At 37.5% G+C, this 23,454-nt stretch overlaps 1 protein-coding gene across 1 annotated transcript in view; it reads left to right on the top strand.

Moving 5' to 3' along the window:
• Window positions 1-23,454, top strand: part of LOC137407724 (galactose-3-O-sulfotransferase 2-like) — a 54,443-nt gene that overhangs the window by 19,343 nt on the left and 11,646 nt on the right. Inside the window, exons 3-7 of the mRNA XM_068094102.1 lie at window positions 623-711; window positions 9,293-9,400; window positions 10,802-10,924; window positions 11,833-12,000; window positions 15,062-15,243. Of these exons, the coding sequence (XP_067950203.1) occupies window positions 623-711; window positions 9,293-9,400; window positions 10,802-10,924; window positions 11,833-12,000; window positions 15,062-15,243 (670 nt within the window). The remainder of the gene's footprint in view (window positions 1-622; window positions 712-9,292; window positions 9,401-10,801; window positions 10,925-11,832; window positions 12,001-15,061; window positions 15,244-23,454) is intronic.

Genomic DNA, 23,454 nt, shown 5'->3' on the forward strand with positions numbered 1-23,454 from the left:
TGAAGGGGCACACCCATATGACGCTGCAATGCCATCATAGCACTAGTAGCACTGATTTCTGTAGTGATTAAGTGTCACTGTTTTGAATCAAAACAGACATGCGATGCAGCATTTTTCTGCCATGGAAGTGGTCTTGGCAACCAATGGCGTCATGCTGATGCAGTAGTACCAACAGCTGTTGATTAACTAGTGTCATATGCATAGCAATTACACCAGAAGTAGCAGTTTTTTTGTCTGTTAATCCATGGCTGTTTTGTTCTTGAGTCAAGAATCTTGACCTTTTAAAGATACAACCTTGACATGAGGTGTCAGGCAACTATCGCTCCACTATAGCACACTACAGAAACATGATCTGCTTGTTGGCCCAGCAAGATTTGCTCAGTATCAAAGAATAGCGCCACGGCGCTGGCGCACCCAGATGTCGCTACACAATTGTGTCGCTACACAGTGATGTCGCTACACAATGATGTCGCTACACAATACGTGTAGCGTCAATGACATTGAAAGCTTGTGCCCTTGCCACCAGAGAAACCTACTACCCATGTAGTTACTCTTCAAGAAACTATAGAGCCATTTTTCCATATACAATGTTTCTATGTTAATTCTTATTGTAATATTGCAGGGTCTACCTGAGATCACCCCTTGATTTTGAGAATGGTCTCTATGAATTCATCTCAGTTAGTAACCAATCTACAATAAAGGCTCAAAGAGGTACGGACAGCGGCAGCAGTGTTTTTATTTGTTAGTTTTCGTTCATTTTTGTTTGAAAGAGCAAGGTGCGAATTCCACTAATGGTTCTGGTCTTATTGTATCAGCAAGTTTCTGTCAATACAGATTAGCTGGTCTCAGTTTGGTTGTGGAGAATTGGTAGAACCCACTATGATAGCACCTATTTCCAATACTCGCCATAAATATGATTGATGACCTTCAAGCTTGTAGTTTACATAAAATCAATCAATTCGTGGAATTTCAGGTCATATTGTAGTCTCATATCGTCATTTATATATTTTATATAAACTCCGAGAAAATTTGTACGTAATTAGTACCTCTGGTTCTCTGGGTTTGGTATGGAAAGAGAGTTTAGCACCTTAAAACCTAGTCTTGGGTATAGAAGCAGGTCTTCTTACAAACTTTCCACACTTGGCATAGCACAAATACTTTGGACCGTGTATCATTTTGAAGCTCGAAGCTTGCAGAAAACAATTAAAGAAGCCGAAATCAAATGAAGTGAATAGTTTTTTTACACACAAAAAGTAGTGTTTTAGAGGTAATTGACGAAAAATGAAAGTATCACTGAAAGGTACACTGAAACTGATAGTGTAGGCCTACCTTTTTATGAATATAAAAACAAGCAGTTGGAATGTAAAGCTTTTGTTGCTGAGGAGAAGCTTTGTCTGTTTCTGATCCTTTATTCCCAAGTATTTCAATCAGATTCATTAGACACTATAGTGTCAGGTTCATCAGCCATCTTTCATTTCTTGGTAAATTTGAAATACATTCAGTACTTAGGTGATATTTCAAAAGCTAATAGTCAAATTGAAATAAAACTTAGCAATTATATTGAAAGCGCACAAAGTGGCCAAAATTTCGTAATCCCGCCTAAACTAGAAATGGGAGAAGTGAAGCTACACATCTTAGTTTTCATCTAAGTGAAAGTGAAACTAGATAGGGGAGGAGTAGGATACGTGGGCCTCCAAAAGTGCTAATAATTTGTTATCTGAATATATTCTGCCGAAAATGCCAAAAAAACTTCTCATTTCATGTCGCTATGAGTTAGAGCATTTTGTACAATGCTATAATGGCATTAAACCCCTGCACAAAAACATTTGATGAAAAGTGAGTTTTAAAAGTGTGGCTCATGTATCCTTTTAAAGAGGACACATGAGCCGGTACAGAGGATACATAGTCCACTGCCCTAGAATGAAGTTATAGTTTTTTATCCTATAATACTTCTTTGACAGCTTTTATAATCATATTCTCGGGTACCGCTTCTCTGTCTTTCTCTTTTTGTAAAATTGGGTCATGATTATTTGGAATAGTCAAAAAATAGGATAGATGGGCCACATTCCCAATCTTTCAGGTATATACCTGCATTCATGTAGAATACTTTGGACCGCCCTGTTCACCTATCCTACCATGGCATGGTCCATGTATCCTCAATCAAAGCATTAGTAATTTCAGAATTTTAGGGGATTAAGCAGTTTTAAATGCTTGTCAAAATGCATTGATTGGCTCATTTAATGTTCAGCTTTGATATAAAATTAAAATCCATAACATCGTTTTAATAATTACAAAGACCCAACCAGCATTGAATTACTAGAAATAGTCAAAGTTTGCAAGCATAAGGCACCTCATCTGCAGCTCTTTGTATGAATGTTGAAAAATGTTAAAAATGGCAACCGTGGGCTCTTTGTTGATTGACTAAAAAGATTATGGCAGTGGAAAACATTCACAGAATAACACAGCTCCTGCAATAAGGGGTGGCCTATATACCCTAAGACACTTTTATTTCGCTAGTATTTAGTTTTGTGAGTAGCACACCGAGTAAAATTTCGCTGCAACTTAATTTCGCGGCTCTGATGAGTGCGAAAATATAGTGATGTGAAAATAAATGCAGTGGAAAAAACAGATTACATTCCTCAGGTCTAGTTTGCTAATAAATAAAAAAATTCAATTTGGGACTAGTTCGTATTTGTAAACCGCAGGTTGAAATGTGTGGGTGAGATCGATAATTCAATTTGATCACTTGCTGCCATTTGTTTCTTGGACTATCAACGACGTTTAGGTCCCTCTCGCCGTGACTTTCACAATCGAATTCCAAGAAGAAGAAAATAGATAGGTAACAACCAACTTCACAACCAAAACTGTATAACCCTTTCGCTGCCATAAACGCATTTATGCGTTTTCTAGGGGCCACTGCCATAAACGCATTTTTGGACTTTCTCAGCAATTGCGTGGTAACCTGATTTTATTATTCGTTGACCACATAACCCACGGTCTTTAAGAGTTTTATGAAATTGACTGTGTTGTCCGAAGATTTCTCTATAAAATCAGCCTAAAACAAGGAAGCAATTTCAAACTTTTGTTTGAGAATTTCTAATCTAAAAACGAACATTTTTCTGTGAGTTCATTAACTACCCGCGCGCGAGTCATAAAACAGGTAATTAGCTGTTGATGACATTATAACTAATCAATATTTAGATTTTCGTGAGTGATTATACAGATAATTAAAGTAGCAGCACGGTCTTTAATGTGTCTGTTCACAACCAAAACTGTATAATGTGGATGGACCTGGTGAGGGTTGATATTTTTTTTGGTTGGCAATAAAATTCATCATTGCTATAATTATTCTTCAATTTTATGACTTCACCTACCAGACTTTCATCCTCATCAGTTACAAATTCGGTGACTAAACTGATATCATCTTAATTTGCTTTGCCATGCTGCTCAGTCGGTGTATTAGCTATAATGAGTTTACCAGAAATTTCCCATTGAGCCCAACCACAGACGAAAATTGCCTGCATTTCTAATATGAAGATTTTATTGTGGATATCAATGAACAAAGCTATTTAATTTCGCACGTTTTCGCTCATTCGTTATGATAGTTTAGTTTCGCTCATAAAATTTTCGCGAGAGCGCGAAAATGCGAAAGTTAGATGACGCGAATACATAAGTGTCCTAGGGTATCCTCTGTGATCATCTATCCTACTCCTCCCCTATCTGAGTTTTTTGGCCGCGAAATCTGGTGAGAAAACAGGCTTCTCTGTTCTAACAGGATGTTGGTTATAGGATTTATGACTTTCGCTTCAAGCGTGTAAACTAGTGCTGGGCACGGGTAGTAATACTCGTTGAACTCGCGGGTTTATCTTCTCTCGAGTATTGGGTAATAGAGATTTCGGGTATTCCGGTCCTTCGGGTTCAGGTTTTGACTTTCGAGTTCGGATTTTGGTACACGGATCCGTCGGGTAGTGTGAACAAAAACTCGGTCTATTGCACCCTGCGCTCTTAGTCTGGGGCCACATAGCATTTCTGTGTCATTTTTGCTAAGGAGGCACGACAATGGGGTATAACGAGTCTTCAATTTAATAGATAGAATAAAGCATCTCATACCTTATTTACCATACCTACCGGAGATATTGTAGTCAAGCAGTGATTACTTGTCATTAAAAGGTAAGCAGAAAATTTAATACTTACATCAAGTTTTATTTGCGCAATTAGTCTAATCGGCTTCGTAAACAAATCTGTGCCTTTTTAATACGGCGCATGTTTGCTTTCACCGATAACACATAGGTCCTTAGTCTGTTTCCGCTATGGCTTTGTTAGAAACTGTCATTAGCGTTGGTAGCAGCAGTGAATACTTAATAACTCTGTTTAAATTGATTACCACAGCTAGCTATTATGGATTACATAATTCATTATAACCAAGTTTTACTAAGCCAACAAGCCTTACTAACGGAAAAAGCCGATGACGTAAAGTTTTTATGAGATTTGGAGCACCATCTACAAAAAATCAGAGAGGTCCATAGAACATGCTTGAGTATTAAGCTACCATAGACCCTATCTTCTGCCACCTGTTGACACGAAAATTCTCTGTGGCCCCAGACTATATTGACTGTTTAACAATCCGCCTGTTAACGCTGTGAGTACGAATGTCAGTCGATAAAAACTGAAAAATGATAAATAAATTGAAAAGAAATATAATTGCTTTGTAAATTTGAAGATATACCTGTTTAGAAAATTTAAACATAAAATCCATATCAACAAACCCGATACCCGAAAAACCCGTAGGCAAAGAAATACCCGAGCCTAGCACTACTAGCTACCCGATACTCGAAAAACCCGAACAGAAGGGAGCGGGTTTAAACCCGTTGACCAAGTAGTACTCGTGCCCAGCACTAGTGTAAACCATCTGCAAGGGTGATTGTTTGAAATGTCGATTGATCTACATATTATACTAGTGTATGCTCTTACAAACATCTCTTCAGGTTATTTGCTAAGAGCAATGCAATGTTTGCTATTGACTATGAGCATCACTAACCAGAGGCTTCATAATTTACCTGACTCTGTTTCGCAAAATCAAAGCAGTTACTAGTACCGTAGTACAGAATACCTTTAAAACCAGCCAGGTGCTATATCATAAAATAAAACCTAGGTTACAAATGTTTACGAAAAGTAACGTTTGCATAGCCCGACTAACCTATGATATGTCATATATAAACACGTCAATCATCGGCATCATACTAAAAGTGCAGACATCTTTAATTGATGAAAAAAGTTGATTCGATGATGGACATAATTGTGATTCCTTTTTTCCTTACAACAGTTCTTGTCTGAGATTCATTTTTGAATGATGCTTCACTCATACATAAAACCATCCATGTATTGACAAAGACATTTTTAACCATTAGGTTGAAAGCCTCTGGTGTTGATTGAAATTGCCCATGAAACATTTTTCGATAGATCTTCCACCAGTTTGAAGCTTTTTTCTCTCGTTGTCTGCATTTCATAAATCTGAATTCTTTTGATAGTTATCTGGTTTTCATCATCGATGCCTAACCTTCTGCCTGCGATTAAAAATGCATAGTCCTATACATGTTTATCAGTGCAACTAACCACACAAATGTTATTGAAGATCTATAATAGATGATTACATATACATTGGAAGCTTTCATACCGATAATAAAAAATTTATGAAGGAATTTACTCATCTAAGTTTCAAGGCTATTTGTTGGAGTTACAGGTTATTTAGTGTAGCCAATAGCCTATGCTTATGCTATGAGTTGTTTGTCTACCCCATTTTCTATGCGTTTTGCAGTACGTGTAGCCTATTGTTTGAAAAATGTCTGACAGCCCAAAGTCTGGCTATTGATTTAATCTGTAATTCTGCTGTAGAACAATTCATAACCATCTGGCATGCTTGCGCACGAGCAACAGCAGAGGTCAATGGCAAATGCAAGTTATAACTATTATAGTTACGTAACGGACTATCATATTGCCGCAATAAAACGAAATAGTTGCTATGGGCTACATTATAACTATGTCATCGTCCTTTGCATAAAGGTTTTCAAATAGCCTGAATTTTATCGGCAAAAATAAATCTTGCTACAGTTGAACCTCGACTTGTGACACACTTTGTAGATGAATGTTTGAGGTAAATTAAAAATTACTCTACAAGAAAATGCAAACTCAGCTGATTCTAAGTTTTATATGTTGTCATGGATCAGCCAGAATATCTGCTCGTTTCTAGATGATTAGTTCTTAACCTTGTCAGACGGACTGAACTCCACCAGGTTCTATGCGCTTTTACTGAATCATTCTTTATTGGAAAATTTTAAATTAACATTTTTTTTGCGTTCAAGACAGGTATACGTTTCACTTATGCACAAAATGAACAGTGTATTAACATCAATGTGTTCAAAGAAGAAAACCAATACAATGAGTGAACTCACCACAAATTACATATCTGTATAAATATCTAGATAGTGTTTGTGTTATTGTGTTCCCTGTGTCCAGTTATAGCGATTAAATTTTAGCAATGAAAAATCTGGATTGCACTGGATTTGATCACAGAACCTCCAGATCTAGGGGAGGTTTACTTAACCATTAGACTACATATTAGTGTTGGGCCGGTATTGGGTTATCCGCTCTTACCGATACCGAGGGATTCTCGGTATCCGAGGAAACCAATCATTTTCGGTGTCAGCTAGGTATCCGCGGCCGGTTTGATATGATCGGTATTTATCCGTAAAAGCCTACCGGTATATGGTTATACGGATATCCGGAGAGATTTTTAAAACGCTTCACGACGAACATGCCAATCTCAGCACGCATTGGCGAATAAATTCAACGAAAATTTCCACGCTTACTGTATCTACTATTATATTACGCTACATTTATAATGTAAAATGCCACCAGCCTCGAAGGTTTGGGAGTTCTACACAGATGGGAGGACGTATAAAGACTCTAACGGTACTGGACTCTAATTGGACTGCGTATAATTGTGTGATTACATTACCTGACTACAATATGTGATAGTAAGAGTTTTTTAAACTGTTTCAGTATATTTAACAAAGAGAGCTCATTGCCATTATCTATCTGTTCTTTATTATACATAACGTTTGTATCAATAACTATATTTTTAATAGAATAAACAATAAAAACATCTATTATAAAATTATATTTCCATCTTTCTTTTCTTTTTTGGCTTTCTAAAACAAGGAGTCTCTTTACCGTAACAATATACTGCTGACTAAAGAATGTTTTTTTGCACAGACTACTCTTTGCACAATGATAAAAATTGTTCGAGACAGTTATGATTTAAAGTTTAAACCATTTAAAGACACACTGATAACCACATACCGAACAATAGTACCGACAATACCGAACTTTCTTAGTTGGCAAAGGATACCGAAGATGGTAAATACCGAGGATACCGATACCGGAAAAACCGATAAAAATGTGCAAGGATATCCGATCCGGCACTAAATTAGATACCGGCCCAACACTACTACATATCCAGCTGATCATAGGAACTAATAGTAATCAAGATATTCATTACATTGACTAACATACTCATGCTTAAAGCGCTGGAGGTTATTATCTTCCACCGTTAATCGTTAAACGGAACGATTATTAAGCTGTCTGCAAACAAGGCAATTGTTTTAGTGAAAATTACTAACTAGTTTAGGCTACTAGGTAAGTTACTCAAATACAGTGTGGGTAACTATTTTATAACCAGTTCAACGCTGGGCATTTGGCTACTTCTTTCATAAAGACATGACTTTGCAAATCATTGTGACATCTGCTGTTGCCTATGAGAGACCTTTATTGAACCAATGAGACTGACTGACCGAACCCTTAAGGTTTGATCGAATTCAGGTTATAAACCACTGCTCTAGATTTAGTAGGCTAATATCAGGACTCTTGCTCACTGTTTCTATGTGTCAACTTATTAGTTAACATTCTCTGCGTTTTCATGCTTGGAACTAGTTTGGAGTTGTCCGTTGCCAATGAACTTGTACCCTACTGTGTTAACTATTTGTAGTTGCACTATAGATCTTCCCAAGATTCGTGATGAACTCTCAAAACAAGACAAGTTAACATAGACTCGGTTTCGGGTCACGGTCACTTCAATTTATGCATAGTCCACTAATTGCACTGAAAAATAATAAATATAAAGGATTTATAAATATTTATTATAATTATAATAAATATCCATATAAGAGCATATTTATTATATTTATTATTTCTATAAAAATGATAAATATACTTATAAGAGCATATTTATAAATATAGTAAATATGATCTAATGAGGATGGCAAAATAATTATTTTGCCATCATAAGAGCAACCAATCATTGACATGTAAATGTAAATAACGGTTAACCTTTGACATGTAAATGTTAATGTGGAGTCAAGTCAAGCAGAAACCATATTGAGTAGCTGTGGAACCTTTTCGTAGCAGAGACCAGGGTGGTCGTGCGCAGAATTTTTTTCACTTCTACTTGGGATAGCGTAGCCGAGTATTATCAATCCATCAGCAATGAGAGTTTCTATGATTTCGAAGTATTCTCGCAGCGAATGCTTTTGCACTAATTTAGCTCAAATATGTTCAGATTTTACCGTTTCTACGATTCAGAGTGAAAGTAACTTCGAACCCATTCAAAGCATGGAAACGCAATAATTGTTTTTAAGGATGTTCCCAGACAAACTAGCTATTCTCCATCTATATATATTTCTCAAAGTTTGTGTATTCGTCGGTCGTTGTATATGTTGTAAAATATGTAATATCTCTATCTATATGTAATATGTAAAATCTTGGAATAAAGAATCCGTGTCGCAGAAGATTTGATTTTGGATCCCCGCTTCGCCAGTCTGACGCCTTACCAATTCAGCCACACGAGTTTTCAAGATAGCTTCGCTAGGCGATATATATCGCTATATGGGAGCAAATGCGTTACCGCTTTCCGTCAGTCACGACGTAATGCCATGAAAAGCGGTTGCTCTTATTAGTAAGCTTACTCAAATTATCCATTGGCAATGTGCCAGGCTAATAGCAAGTGGCAGGCAACTCTCATTACCTCTCATTGTTTATAAGCTGATTTTTAATACTTGGGCAACGCCGGTAGCACAGCTAGTCTCAATATAAAATTGCTACATACTGAGGCAGACATTGACACCAGCTGTTTCCAGTGCCGTACCTTGCAATATAGACGATATTAACTTGACCATATTAACTTGACACCGTGTAGCTAATAAAGACTGGTTTCCTAAAGGTTACTGTACTTTGACAGTGGCAACTCAACAACAGGAAATGCTCCGTGAGATCACTAAGTCAACAAGTCTGAGGCCGATGCCGTCCCACATCAATGACAAATCAGCTGCGCAGCCTACATCCATCTGTTAGTATTTCTGTTTTGATTTTATTGTTTTGAGTTATTCATTGCGGTGGGCTATGGGCTAACCACTCTGCGCTACGATGGTTAGGGGAGATCTATTATTCTAGTCTGCATACCTGATATAAACCTGGCTAGAGTAATGTAAGCTCTTAGTAGGTACCAGGTTCTATTTCTCCATTAGTCTCTTGTCCTGTCTTTCTCCCTCTCATTCTCCCTCTCCTCTCGTTCTCTCTCTCCTCTCGTTCTTTCTTTCCTCTCTCCTTTCTCTCTCACTTTGTCTTTCTCTCATTCTCTATCTCACTCTATCTCCTCACTTTCACTTCATCCAATCTCTCTCTCGATCTCTCTCTCGACTGTCTATGGGTTTGGCTTGTTTATGATAGCAGATCTTCACTCAGCTTTGTTATAAGCAGTCGCCTGTTACGAGTTTGGTTTTATCTGCTTACATTTTAAATGCTTGTAACTTTAAAATACAGACTATTTTCTCAGCAGTGTTCAGAAGAGACATAGATTAGTTTTTCACTATCAGTCAAATGTTATCTCTTACACACTTGTTAATATAGCCATGAGTTTATAACCTCAAAATGGTTGCTGTTGGTTCAAGCAATCAATCCGTTACCTGGAAAACTTTACACTGAATGAACATATGAAATGGTCTCTCAGTTAAGCCTGGTTCCCATACCGATTGCAAGACCCCGGTGGTAATCTTGCACAGCAAAACGCTTGTGACGCTAGGCTCAGTGGCTCCTGTTCACATAAAGCTGCATCGCTAATAACCGCATAAATGTTCACTCGCCAAGCCGGTTCGATATTGCTGACCTTCACCTGTACAGTGCATTTCGGGAAGGTTTTGCCTGCGGCTCTTCACGAAATTTGAACAGCGCTAAACTCATGCGTTGCTGCCGTCAACTACTGGTTGTACCCGGCGTGTAGGTTCACATTTCACCACTGATAGCCTGCGGTGCTATCGCCGGTGCTTTGCGGTGTATATGGGAACCAGGATTTATGGTTAGTTTTAGCACACTCGTCTATGATTTGGAGTTTTATTATTGTGAATAAAGACAAACCAGTTGAATTCCATAAATTTGGCTTACCAGGATATTTTTGTGACCAGCCAGGAGATATCATCAATTCATATAGAAAACAATGAAGCAAGTGTGACTTATCTAATTTTATCCACTTTGCTTTGATCATTGTTTCATATTTGTGATGAAGTTTTGGCTTTCTGACATGGGTAGGCGACTCCTTAAAAGAAAGTTTAGCTGTGATGTAAACAAGTAATATTAGGTAAAGAAGAGAAATGTTATTATCAGTAACTGATGCCTTATAAATGCTTAGAATAAGGAGGACCAGACAATACATTACAGAGATGTTTTTATCTACTTTTTGCTATTATATTGTTAGCCAAAGGAAATGTGAGAGAGGAAAAAACTCTGAACAGAACTAATATGAATTCCTCCTACCCTAACACCACTCTTTCCGAGTCTACTAGCACTACCACCTTCGTGCCTCTAGTCGAGCCTCCAGGTTGGTAATTAGGTATTAAGGCATGGGTTATGTCCCTCGCTCTATGTTTCGTTCATCCATGAATCAAATACTGTTAGTTGTAGCCATGTGTGTATATTAACGTACTCTGACCTAGTGAATGTATTTAGGAGCTTACATCATTACAAGCTTGCCAGTTCAAACTGATTAATGACACATCTTGGATTTTTGCGAAACTGTTCTACCCGCAACAACTGTGGCAAAAACTTGACAAGAAAATATGTTTTTTAAATGTGTAGTTATGTCGTGTTAAAATTATTACATGTACTTCCAATAACAATGCTGGTATTTGTGTATGTATTAATGATGGTGGATGCATAACCTTTTATTGGCATTGGTGATCATCAAAAAAATGATATTCTTCGTTACATGCCAAAACAAGAAAGGAAAAATATAAAGACAGACAGAACTTAGGAATTATTGAGTCGAACAAACGTCTTTTAAAAGTTTGTTCGACTCACTCGACAAATTTGAAATTGAGAATCGAAATAGTGAATAGAAAGGGAATTGAAGTAAAGTTCATAAACTGAAACGTAGGATGTTTGATGTAGCACGTTCGTTTCACGGAATATAAAATGATGATTATTATATGTGTGGATGGATAAATACAAATATTCTGGGCATAATTTACACAGGATTTTGAAAGCCGTACCACAAATGCAGAAATAATCAAGCTGGTGGCTCCGTGATTTCTTTACCTATGCGTCTTACCCTGTAGGAGTTATCTTTTCACTCTAAAACTAATAGCCCAAGCATGCGATTATGTGTGTGCAGCAATGATGCTCTTTGAGTGCAATATGATGCAATAATATATGGACGGTTTTACCTCTTTTCTCCTGTCGCACTCGCAATAAGCTTCTGCAGTCATACGTGGGTCTCCTTCATTTTAGACTGTGTCGGGGAGTTTCCTGTCAGATGTTTTGTGCTTACCAAAATAGAAAAGACAGGCTCATCCACGCTGTTTGCCATCTTTGCCCGTTATGTAAGGAGCCATCGTCTGAACATTCTCATGCAGACCAAGTTTGTGCACATCGACTGGCGACGTCCAAAGGGTCGAGGTATTCGAAACTGACTGTAGCCTTTCCACTGATTGAGTGCGGGAGGTTAACATGCGCTGTTATAGATAGGATAGACACTGAGGCTGCTTTGTCTCAAAATTTAGTCTTTGTTTAAAATTTGAAGCATGCCTTCCATTTTTTATTTTTAACGAAGATGTGGTATTCTGTATCTGGTGGAGGCTAGTGTTACCTTCCCTTGACTTTGATGGAATAAGAATATTGCTTTGTAGCAGGGCTGGCTCGGTTTAAACCGAGTGGTTTAAACCAGCCCAAAAAATCCGGTTTATATGGTTTTTTCAGTTTTTTTCATTATTTTTTGTGAAAAACATAATATTTTAAGCTCCTAGTGGTTCATGTGCGGTAGAAATTCAATTATATGTAATTATCAGCTGTTGAAGTTTATTTAGGATACAGTAGTATATTGATGGCAGAGCTCAAGTTGAAACTACATGAAATCCTAGCACAACAATGAATTAGTGAATTTCATTTTCAATTGGTTTTATCAAGTGATATGATGATCTCTTTACCGATGAAATATAAAAACCATGTGAAATATACTAATCATCATCGTCTCTAATAATGAATAAATACTTTCTCAAGTCTGGCCAGTGCGAAAGGATTACTTATAATTAAAAATTAAAACAATAAAATCCTTTTGGGCCAAAGCTTCAAGTTTGCAAACTAACATTTCATTTATTGGGCACAAGCCAAAGTAGTTGGATTGTTAGAATTCAGTTTATCAAGTTTGTTGTGTTTTGAAAGGCAAAGGTTTTAAGGCAAAACGTAATAGGTGTGCTGTCGTAACGCGAGGTCACGCGGATAAGCTTAAAGCTCACGTAGCAAAATGTCAAGCTGAAAACTCCAATTTAGACAGTGATGCTAGTATTCAGGTGATAGAAGTTGAGTCATCTGCCACAGCTCCAAACACTAGCAATGCATCTGCATTATGCTCTGCTCTACACTACCACACGACTAATCACTGGGATTAAAGTTTCTACTTATACATAGAGCTGTATGTAAAAAATTCACTTTATGTGATAAGATTTCTGCTCTGTATTTCATCGATCATGTTTGATTTAAGACTCATTCTGAAATTTCCATGTTTTCTCTCTTTTTTCCCCATAACAACTCCCATAGTACCATCTTTAACAGATGATTCCACATATGTATGTTCAATACTCAATCATGCAGCTATAGAAAGTGATGTTAATTAGACTTAAAATTGTAAAAACTTTGGTAAAATTATAAAAACCGGTTTAAACCAAAAAACCGGTTTAAACCAAAAAACCTGGTTTTTTCAGTTTTTTCATAAGAACCGCTGTTTTTTCCAACCCTGCTTTGTAGGTTGCAGACATAGCTAGCTCAAATGCTGTTAAAGGTTGACTTGCAACAAAATCACAGTACAGTTATTTGGTATCAAAAGGTTCACCATGTCTTACTTTGCTGTGTTGTAGGCGCAAAATATGTAGAAATGTGATTACAAGCTCCCTAAAGCTCAAAAGCAAACAGTTAATCGCGGCTATCACGAAAACGCCGTAGGTTGGAATCCCTCTCCAAAACGGCTCAAATAGACGTAGTTGAACTTGATGTGCTTCTGTTTACACTTTTATGCAATCTCATTCGTCAAAATATTTTCACGAATATATTTCACGCGTTCAATAAAACCATGTCTATTGTTTTTCCGCGTCTATTTCATCATCATTGAAAAGCTGTCATTTGAGCACTGATATCTCAGAGTCTAGCCTAACAATTGGTTTAATTTTTTAACTTTAGCTCGAAGGAGTGTATATCATTCTTGGATAAACATGAGGAACCTGTTGGTCACCTGTGATAGTTGAAAAATGCTGCAGAAATTGTTCGCGTCATTTGGCAGGAAGTATGGGTCACATGATCAGATTATGACTAGGTGATTAGACCAAGCTGAAACGAAACTGTAGAGTAGTAGTAAGCATCTATATTTCATACGGACTTTCCGGTAGAACGTGAAGTGTTTGTCATAAACTAGTGCTACGAGGCGTTTTATATTGAGCATTTTATTGGCCTTTCATTTCACGCGATAACATCATGTGTGAAAACAATAACCACATTGAGTCAAGTATGTCACAAAAAGGGGAGATTACAACCTACAGCCTTTTCGTGATTGCCGCGATTAACTGTTTGTTTTTGAACTTTTAGAGCTTTTAATCACATTTCTACATATTTTGCACTTACAACCCAACAGAGTAAGACATGGTGAATCTTTTGATACCAAATAACTGTACTGTGAATTTTGTTGCAAGTCAACCTTTATGATATGTTACTCTTGTGCGGATGATATGGACATGGAGCTGTGCTCATGTTTAGTTACCATGCGATCAGTATTGTAATGGAAATTTGTCTGCTGCAGATTACCATGGGTACTTTATTAAAAAGATAAAGATTTCCATGCTAGAGGTCAAAGCGGCGCATTCGAAGCAGCTCAATCGAAATAAGCATGAGTGAAGCCTAGAAAATGTTTAAGTGGAATAGCTAGCGTGACATTTTCTTGCGCATCATTCGCAAGTGCTGTTTCCATTTTTCATAAGCATGAAACATTCGTTAAAAATTTGCAAAACAAAACTCAATTTGCGGATTTTTGTAGCTTCCATCTTGAGGATGGAAACTCTCAGATTAATCGCGTTATGGACACATACTGTATTATAGTTGCTAGCACTAGTTCTGTCCTTACTTCATTTAAACAAGAGGCAATACTAGCTGTACTGAATAAAACCCTATAACGTAAAGAACAGGCTGAAATTGGCTAGGTCACACTGAGGAATTTTGTGCGTGTCTCGCAAACTTGGTTACATGGAGCCACTCTGTCATGCTACTAACAGTGTCTTGTTTTTAGCCAAAGCACCATAGCTCACAGCTAATAGGCGGGTGGGGTTGTGTATGTTTGGCTTATATTTGTATCAGATAATAATCAAAGTTCACCTACATAACTTTTATATTCATTGCTGAATGACAGAATTCAACATTTTCCTCATCCGTGTGATGATAGTATGCTCTTTTTACTGATGCATGCATTGAATATTTTTAGCATGGGACATCGGGCCTGGAAGGGTTACTCGAGCCGATGTTCTTATAAATCACGCTCGGTATAATAAGTCAATGATAGATCAGTATGTCCGTAAGGGATACAAGTATGTGGTTATCGCAAGGGAGCCTGTGTCATGGTTCAAGTCTGCAGCCAAGTACTATGACTTCCTCTTTGGAAAACAGGTAAGTGTTTCTGATATTGTTCATCCTTTGAACAAGGTTAAAGATCAATTCGCACAACATTTTAGTTGATTTCATCCGAAATTATAAAAATTTTTCTATCATTTTTGATTGTTTCTGATGTTTGAGGTGATCTGATTGTCAGGATGTTGCAAGGTTAAAATAGACAAAACTGGATCATGGTTAAAACGCTCAGATCAATTGAAAGTGTGACTATGACATCTTGTTGCAAAGAGACCAACGGAATAGAACAGAATAGAGATGTATAACTCCGCAACTATAACACAATAGCCGATATCCTCTGTAGCAATGATGACAACTAGTGACATCATTTCACCCTTATTCTTAGTATGAGCGTTGTAATCGTGATGAAATTTTGTTGATTGTAATCTTGAAACATCCTGACAATCAGATCTCCTTAAACGTAAAAAACGATCTCAAATAATAGAAAAATATCGATACTTTCTGATAGAGTTTACAAAAATTTTGTGTTGGTTCATCTTTAAAGATGTGGTTGCGTCAAATTTGAGTTGATTTTAAAAGAAAGTATTTTTTTTGTTTATCAGTTGATATGTTGTTTGTTGTGTTAGGCAATCTCATTGTCAAGATATTTGAAGATTAAAATCAAAAAAATTGATCGCGGTAAAAACGCTCAGGCCAAAAAAACATGCCCAGACTTGCCCAAAATGATGTAATGCGTGATGCAACCTGTCTCTATCTCTCGTATTCACATCGGCTAATCCGATAAAAGTCTAGTCCTACGCGCCTCTATTGGCATACATTTTATTTTGTATTTGTTCGTGTTGGCTTGAATAAAATTTTAAATCTAGCTACAGATACATTATTATGAATGTTTCAAACGTCTCAAATAAGGGAAATTGAAAACTCGTCATATTAACTTCCTCTAAATGCTGTGTAAACATTTGAGTACTGACTACCAATTCTACTGGTCTACTGTAATTAGGTCGTCGAGTTAGCTTATTTCATCACGGCCTTTGTATCAGCTAAGTTCTCAGTTGCTACACGCACACCGGAAACTAGCTACTAAATAAAATAGGCACGCCGCCATCTTTGGCAATAATATGTTCAAATATATGGCGAAACCAATTGCATCCCAAAAAGTCATGTATAGTCTACGTTATCTACTCATTATTAGTATCAATTTGTAGAAAGTTTTACTGGTCCATTCGATTAGTTAATTCAAGTACAAAACAAATGGTTTTATGAGTTGACCGAAATGGTGAACGCAAAACAACGTCAAATTCAATGAAATCAATTAACCCACCAATTCTGGTAAAGGATTAATAGAGCCATTATTGTACCTGGTTGGCAGTTTGTGGACTCAGCTGTTTTCACTTGGTAGGGTGGAGCATGCAGTTTTTTTAACTTAGTATTTGGTCCGTTGGAAGTGAGTTGAGCTATTCAAAAGTACCTGTCAATACAGCTCTGATTACACTTTATAAATCCATCTATCAGAGAAGATTTTAGCACAGACGATAACAGGGCTATAATGTATTCAATATTTTCTGCAAATCATGTTTTGCATTGTCTTCAACAATATTATTTTATTATATAATTTTTACAAACCAAAAGATTTTCATCGCAGCACAAAATTTTTATTACAAACATCCATCCAAGTCGTGGCCATTCACATAGTTTCAGTTCATATAATAGGACAAATTAATCTACTGCAGCAGATTCAAACAAAACATATGGTTTGTGCAACACACATTCGTGTCTCTTTTTCCCATTTATGGCAGTTTTCAGACCGACACGACTGCTCCTCTAGTGAACCTGTAAACATAAACATCCTGCAACATTAAAACAAATGAAATAAATGTCATTCATATATATATATATGTCGTTCTAACGTGTATCTACTGAAAGCTTTCAATTTGAGAGTTAGATAGATTGCGATGGTAATTTTCAAAACGAATAATTGTTTAACAAAAGCACAAATACGCCAAGCTAACAATTCAAAGCTTTGTTTCCGAGAGTTGAAGATGAGCATTGATCAATCGATTTTCCTCACTTTTTACACACTGAACATAAATTCTACTCATAAATCTAATTACACTAGCTAAAAATGCCAAAGAAAATGCTATAGCTAGGTGAAACGATTAAAAAGTTATGCAACAATGATTTGTGATAGCAGAAAGTTATAGTTTTACTTATTAATACTAAAATGATTACTGTTAACTTAGAATATGTGTATTAGTAGAGCAGGAGGGCATCAAAAAGCTGTCAAAAAAGTGATTTATTCCTTTTGAAGGTGGGCTATGTGATAAGAGTGGCATCTAGATCAGAATTTTGAGCTGATTTCAAATATCTGGTTTCTACACCTCTCAGATTGTTCATTTTTGAGCAATATAAGTAATATATTATTTTAATTAAATAAATGTCTGTAATGTTTTATGTGCTTCTACCAACAATGTGATAATGAAAATGGCATATAAATACTAAATAATTAGCAATACTCTAAGTTGGAATCAATTCTGATAACACTAAAATATTTATTATTCAATTATTAGAATTGTATTATATAATATTATGTATTCCCAGTTTGGTTGATATTGTGGCAGCTTTAGAGTTTGTCCTTGTTATTCCGCAACTCTTATATCATTATAGATCTGCAAAATAAAGTGAAAAGTATTTTTAAAGACTCAGACCATGTATATATAATATTTTAGTATACATAAATTCATCATTAATGCTTATTATGTTGAGCCGTGTACTTTATTATGCAAGTGAAATCGCAATTATTCAGTCTTTATACAGTATGACATACATGTATATGTGTTCTAATCAAACATGAAGCACACCTCTGGTTACAATACCACTCGAATACTAACCTTCCAATTCACATTCAATCGAGTCTTCTGCATCACTACTTTCATCTCCATCCTCTTTAGTTCTATTGCTACAGCCGCTGCATCTACACATGTCCGTACACTTGAGATCTGCTTTGTTGCACTGACAGCGACGAGACTGGCACCCAGTTTTGCATTGACAAAACATGTCCATGAGCACATCAGAAGGTGCTGGTTGTTGTGTCATCCATCTAGCTTTAAGCTCTCCACCTTCCATAAACCATCCATGTTGCTGGGGGGATGGGGCATTGATGATGATTTGCTTGGCTCTTCTCCATATCGCGGCCTGATAGGCAGCCCTAGATATATGGAGATTTAACTCATCTAGTGTGGGTGGTAGGTTTGATTGTGATGTGCGAGACGGTGAGCAGAAGATCTTATACCGTGCTTCATTGATGGAATTTGTCTCTTCACCATATAATCTGCATATGAATGCCTCAATAGATTCTCTTATTGCACCATCAACTTCAAAATCTGTTCCCAATGATTTCAGTGTGTTACAGAATTCAGGATTGTTCTTTAGCAGCTTGAAGAAAGTTATCTTCCCTTTGGAATAGAATGCGCTTACACTGTCGCATCCACTTAGAGCATGGAGCCCGAGCAGTGCTTTGCACCGTTTGGGTGTGAGGATGGTAGACAGACAGCCTATGTTTACATATCTCAGCCACTCCTTCTTACCACAGCAGTAAATGAGTTCCTGTGATGGCAGCTCATCCACTAGAGATAGACAAATTAGGAAAACATCTGTGTCCTGGCACTTAATTAGAACTTTTGATCTGGGGTTGTCTTCCATTATCTTTGCGATATGTGATAACATGCGCGTATCTGCCTCCTCGTGGTCTGATGTCAAACTATCTATTTGGCTTACAGCGATTGATCCGTCAAGATCATAGCTGATCATATGGCATTCTTGTGAGAAAGCTATTCCATGATCTAGTTTCTGCTTCACTGTTGACTTGCTCCATGTATCTTTCAAAAATTTCACTAGGGCAGTTTTGTTTGAGCCATCTGCTAAAAATTCAGACCATTTTGGCACTGATTGGTTTGGACCAAACACAGCAACCTTCTGCCTTCCTTTCACACTTCTACGATTTCTCTCACCTCCTTTAATGCTGATATCAGGGTATGTGTCACAAACAAAATCCACACGACATGCGTGATACACGCTTGCAATACTAACTATCCGTTGCAAAAGCTGACTTGCAACCATGCCAAAAGTTGGAGGAGCTTTCAGGGTCTGAATTTCAGCCATAGCATCAATCACAACGGCGTCAAAGACTGGTAGCTGATCCTGGTTAACATAGATTGATGGTTGATCATCAACATCTTTCTCAACAGCAGCCATCAGAGCTGACTTAGCAGTCTTCAATATAGAGCCATCAGAGTTAGCCAGGGACCAGCTGATGTTGCCAAGAGAGAATGATAAAACTTTTCTCAAATCCAAGTTACGCTGTTGGCTTATCACTAACAAACGGTCAAACAGTCTGTGTGAACACTCTAGAACTTTTTCTTTTGATTTTTTCTTAGCTGACGGTACTGTGGTGAAGGTTTTGAGCTTGTTTGACTTGATGGATGCATTGAAATCAATCTCTTGGGTGCTTAACCTCTTTTGGACAAACTCTACAAGCTGTTTTTCTCCTATCAAATTGGCCATTTCAAGATCTTGCTTGACTCCAATGGAGGCTTCTGCACCACTGGTAATATGTACTAGCTTGGTGGTTTGAAACGCAAATGGATTTATTCTTGCTGTTATGATGTCTTTCATGACTTCCCTCATTTCCTCATCAGCCTTCCATGCCTTTTCACGCATCTCATAACTTGCTGCATCTGAATCACCAAGTACTAGCATCTTCTTCATGTTTGTATGTACAGCTGTTCGTTCTGGGTGAGATAGAGTCCAGCGTTGAGAGGCCGATGACTTCCTGGTATACCCTATGATTCCGCCATGAGACTTGGAGTCTCTGTTAACTGTTTGCTCAATAGATTGATCACAAGCGATAGAACTGAATGGACAGTGATGTCGTGATTGATAAGTAAAATACCCCTTCTTCATAAGAGCCTCATACACCTTGATATGCGATACTTTCAGGTTAGTCATCTCTGCATAGTACAGCGTCCCATATCTAGCGTAGTTTGTGCGGTCATATGCAAAAAACCAAGAAAGGAGCCTTCGAAGTGATTTGATGTGTGATACCCAGTTGGATTCTCTTGTGGCGCGAATAAAGCTGAGAAGACAGGTCACCATCTCAATATATTCAGACCAGAATTTGAAGGTGGGATTGCTTATAGAAGAAACCTCAACAAAGTTTTGGAAGGATTGGTAGATATTGGTGGGTCTTTGAGTAGCTGCTGAACTGAAATCTGATTCTCCTGAAAACACAGCTCTTGCGATATCAAGACTAAGGGACTCAATTTGGCTATCATAGTCGAGCGAGGAAACATATTGGTCCAGCAAAAGATCAAGCATCGACTCTGCTAAGAGTTTATGTGCCATTATGGACCTATTGTAGTTGTGTCCATTTAGCACCCCCTTCATGCTCCCCTCTGCCACACACTGAGATTCTGCTACAACTGTGGCCATGCCAGCACTCCCATATCTCTTTCCGATCACCCCTAAGAAGGTCATCACTGTATGGAACTCTCCCAGCCTTGGTACTATCCGATCCATCATTATTGGGTTGAGGAAGCGAATGGTTTGCGCTTTACTATAGATAGCTTGATCGAAGACCACAACAGTTTGATCTAAACCAAACTTGTCTGCTTCCTCCAGGCTTCTCAACATGATTTGATTAACAACATCAATTTCTGTGGGTGGGGCTTCAATCACTGGTAAGTAGATTATATTAGTCTTTGGCGAGCTTTTATCCTTCCTGGCCATTTTGTTGAAACCTGTCCAACTGGGCTTAGGACACTCATCCTGCCTACGAACTAGTGTAAAACTGAACTCTAGAATATCAGACTCTAGTGCCTCAGATGAAGGCAGTACAAAACCGATGAGATGTTTTGGATTTGTTCTGCTGTGAGCAGGAAGGTGGATTATGGTTTCAAATATCGGGTCAAGAGATCTTTTTTACCACGTGGTATTGTGCCAGTATTTGGTGCTTGTTGGGGAGCTTGAGAATGAACCTGAAGCAAGATTCCATTGGTATGATGTGTTGTGTTGTGACCTGATCTGGTTGCTTCCAGGAAATCAATATTATCCCACACCATCACTATGGGTTGACCACGTTGAAAATTGTTTGGAACTTTGTCACGATTGGACAGGGCATGAACAGCAAGAGATGTCTCATAATTTCGAAGAGTGTCATATGATACACAATGACCAAGTCTGTGAAGTATATCTATTAATTCTTTAGACCCAGTGAGATGTTTAACAACAATACCAAGTGCCATGGCTTTTGGAGAATTGTGTTTTCCAGTAGAAGCAAGCGTTAGCAAATCCTGGCAAATAGAGGATACCTTCACCTTCTCTGCATGAACAAGAGGCATACCAGACTGAGATTGCAGTAGTGAGCTTACAAATTCAAGGATCTCATCAGGAACAGAATCATCAAATGACTCCAGATTGATGAATGAGGATGTCAATGGCCATGGCATTTCATAGGAATGATTCTGAATAGAATTCTGCAGCATGAGCTGAGTGTAATATGCTGTTGCTGTAGGATTCATCACTTTCTTACCAATCTTCATCGGACTGGAGGTGGCAGATGAAAGCTCCCATTCAGAAGTTTCAACATCTGTATCTTCATCACTGCTGTGACAAACAGCTGCTGGATGGTATACATTGACGCCTTCTTTTCTTGACTGAGTTTGGTAGATCAATGTTGGGTAGTCACGCTGTAGCCTTTTTTTAAGGATATCAGACCTGTACATAGAAAACAAAAGGCAGATAGGTGAGATTCACTACTGGCTTCTAGAACTATAATGTTTCAATTATAACCTGATAGCTATATAACTCATAAATCCTTGGCCGAAATTGAAATACTAAAATGTTGAGCATAATGAAAACAAAAAAACTTGGCAAAATCTTCCAACATCGTTGAATGCAAAGATATGAATTCAACAAACCTTATCTCATCCACAGCTGGGTTTTCATGTTTCTGCACCAACTTTGTGAACATCCGTGTTAGAGAAACGAGGCGATATATCTTCTTCTGCTGAATCAACCGTTTTTCCACCAGCTGCTTGAAGTGAGTATTGTATGTCTGCTCATACAAATCAGATTGTTCCACACTGGAGAACAAATGGAAAGGATAAAACAGTTGTCAAATGAAGCACAAAACAATTAACATCAGTTATCATTTAGGCCTACCAGTTAAGACAAAATACTTATCAAACAAGTCCATGCCTCAGTTGTATCATAGGTTTCATGTGTGAAATTAAAGAGCATGAGGAAGGCAGGCCTTAATTATCTTCAAAATAGATGAGATGTGCAAGTAAAGATGCCTAAGCATTTATATGTGTCTAATGATGAAATTAAATTGACATCATGACATGACATAAACATTCAGTCACTAACCTTTGGTTTTCTTTGGGTTTACGAGTAAACTCTTTGAAGCAGGATCTGTGGTACCTTGCTTCGCAGGCAACCAGGTCATCATTTGAACCAATAAAGTCCAACACTTTCTTACCATCTGGTCTCATCTTAGCACTATCTATTAATAGCCCTGTGCAAATAAAGATATATCGTAGACACCTGCTTTTACGCGAGTTCAAAGAAGATCAGTAAGAAGCTAGTAAGTCACCAATTACAATAACTGCTTTGTACACTACAAGGCCTACTTACCAGCAGTTATGGTTTGTGCTTTACTTAGAGTGTCTCGAACACGTTTTCTGTTGGCCTTTTTGATAAATCTGTCTTTCTTCAAACAGATGATACATATTTCTGGCAGGATTGGACCTTTACCTCGGACACCAGTAGACCTGGTACGCTTAGTGACAGGCTAAAAACATAGTGCAATACTATAACCTGATTGACACGGGTATTACACTAATTCTTCAAATCTGAGCACCTTTTAACCCTAACTACGCTTTTGCGGCATTGCGTAAGGTGTGTCAGAATCCCTAAAGGCTGCTATTACAGCATTCACATGACTTTGTTTACAAAAGTTGTTTCTAAGTAACAGCAGAAACCAATCAAATTAATTCTTGCACAGGATGTTAGATCTAAATTTTCACATCCATTTGTAACAGTTATGAAATATCTTCACCAACTGCTTTCGTTTTAGTAACAATTTTTATTAGAACGATATCGCGAAAAAAATCCATACGACTTGTTTGTCGGTAGGTCATAAATGGTTTTGATGCAAATAAAAAAATTATGATTATAATTTTACTAATTATA

This window comes from Watersipora subatra, chromosome 11, assembly GCF_963576615.1.
Source record: "Watersipora subatra chromosome 11, tzWatSuba1.1, whole genome shotgun sequence".
NCBI classification, from domain to species: domain Eukaryota; kingdom Metazoa; phylum Bryozoa; class Gymnolaemata; order Cheilostomatida; family Watersiporidae; genus Watersipora; species Watersipora subatra.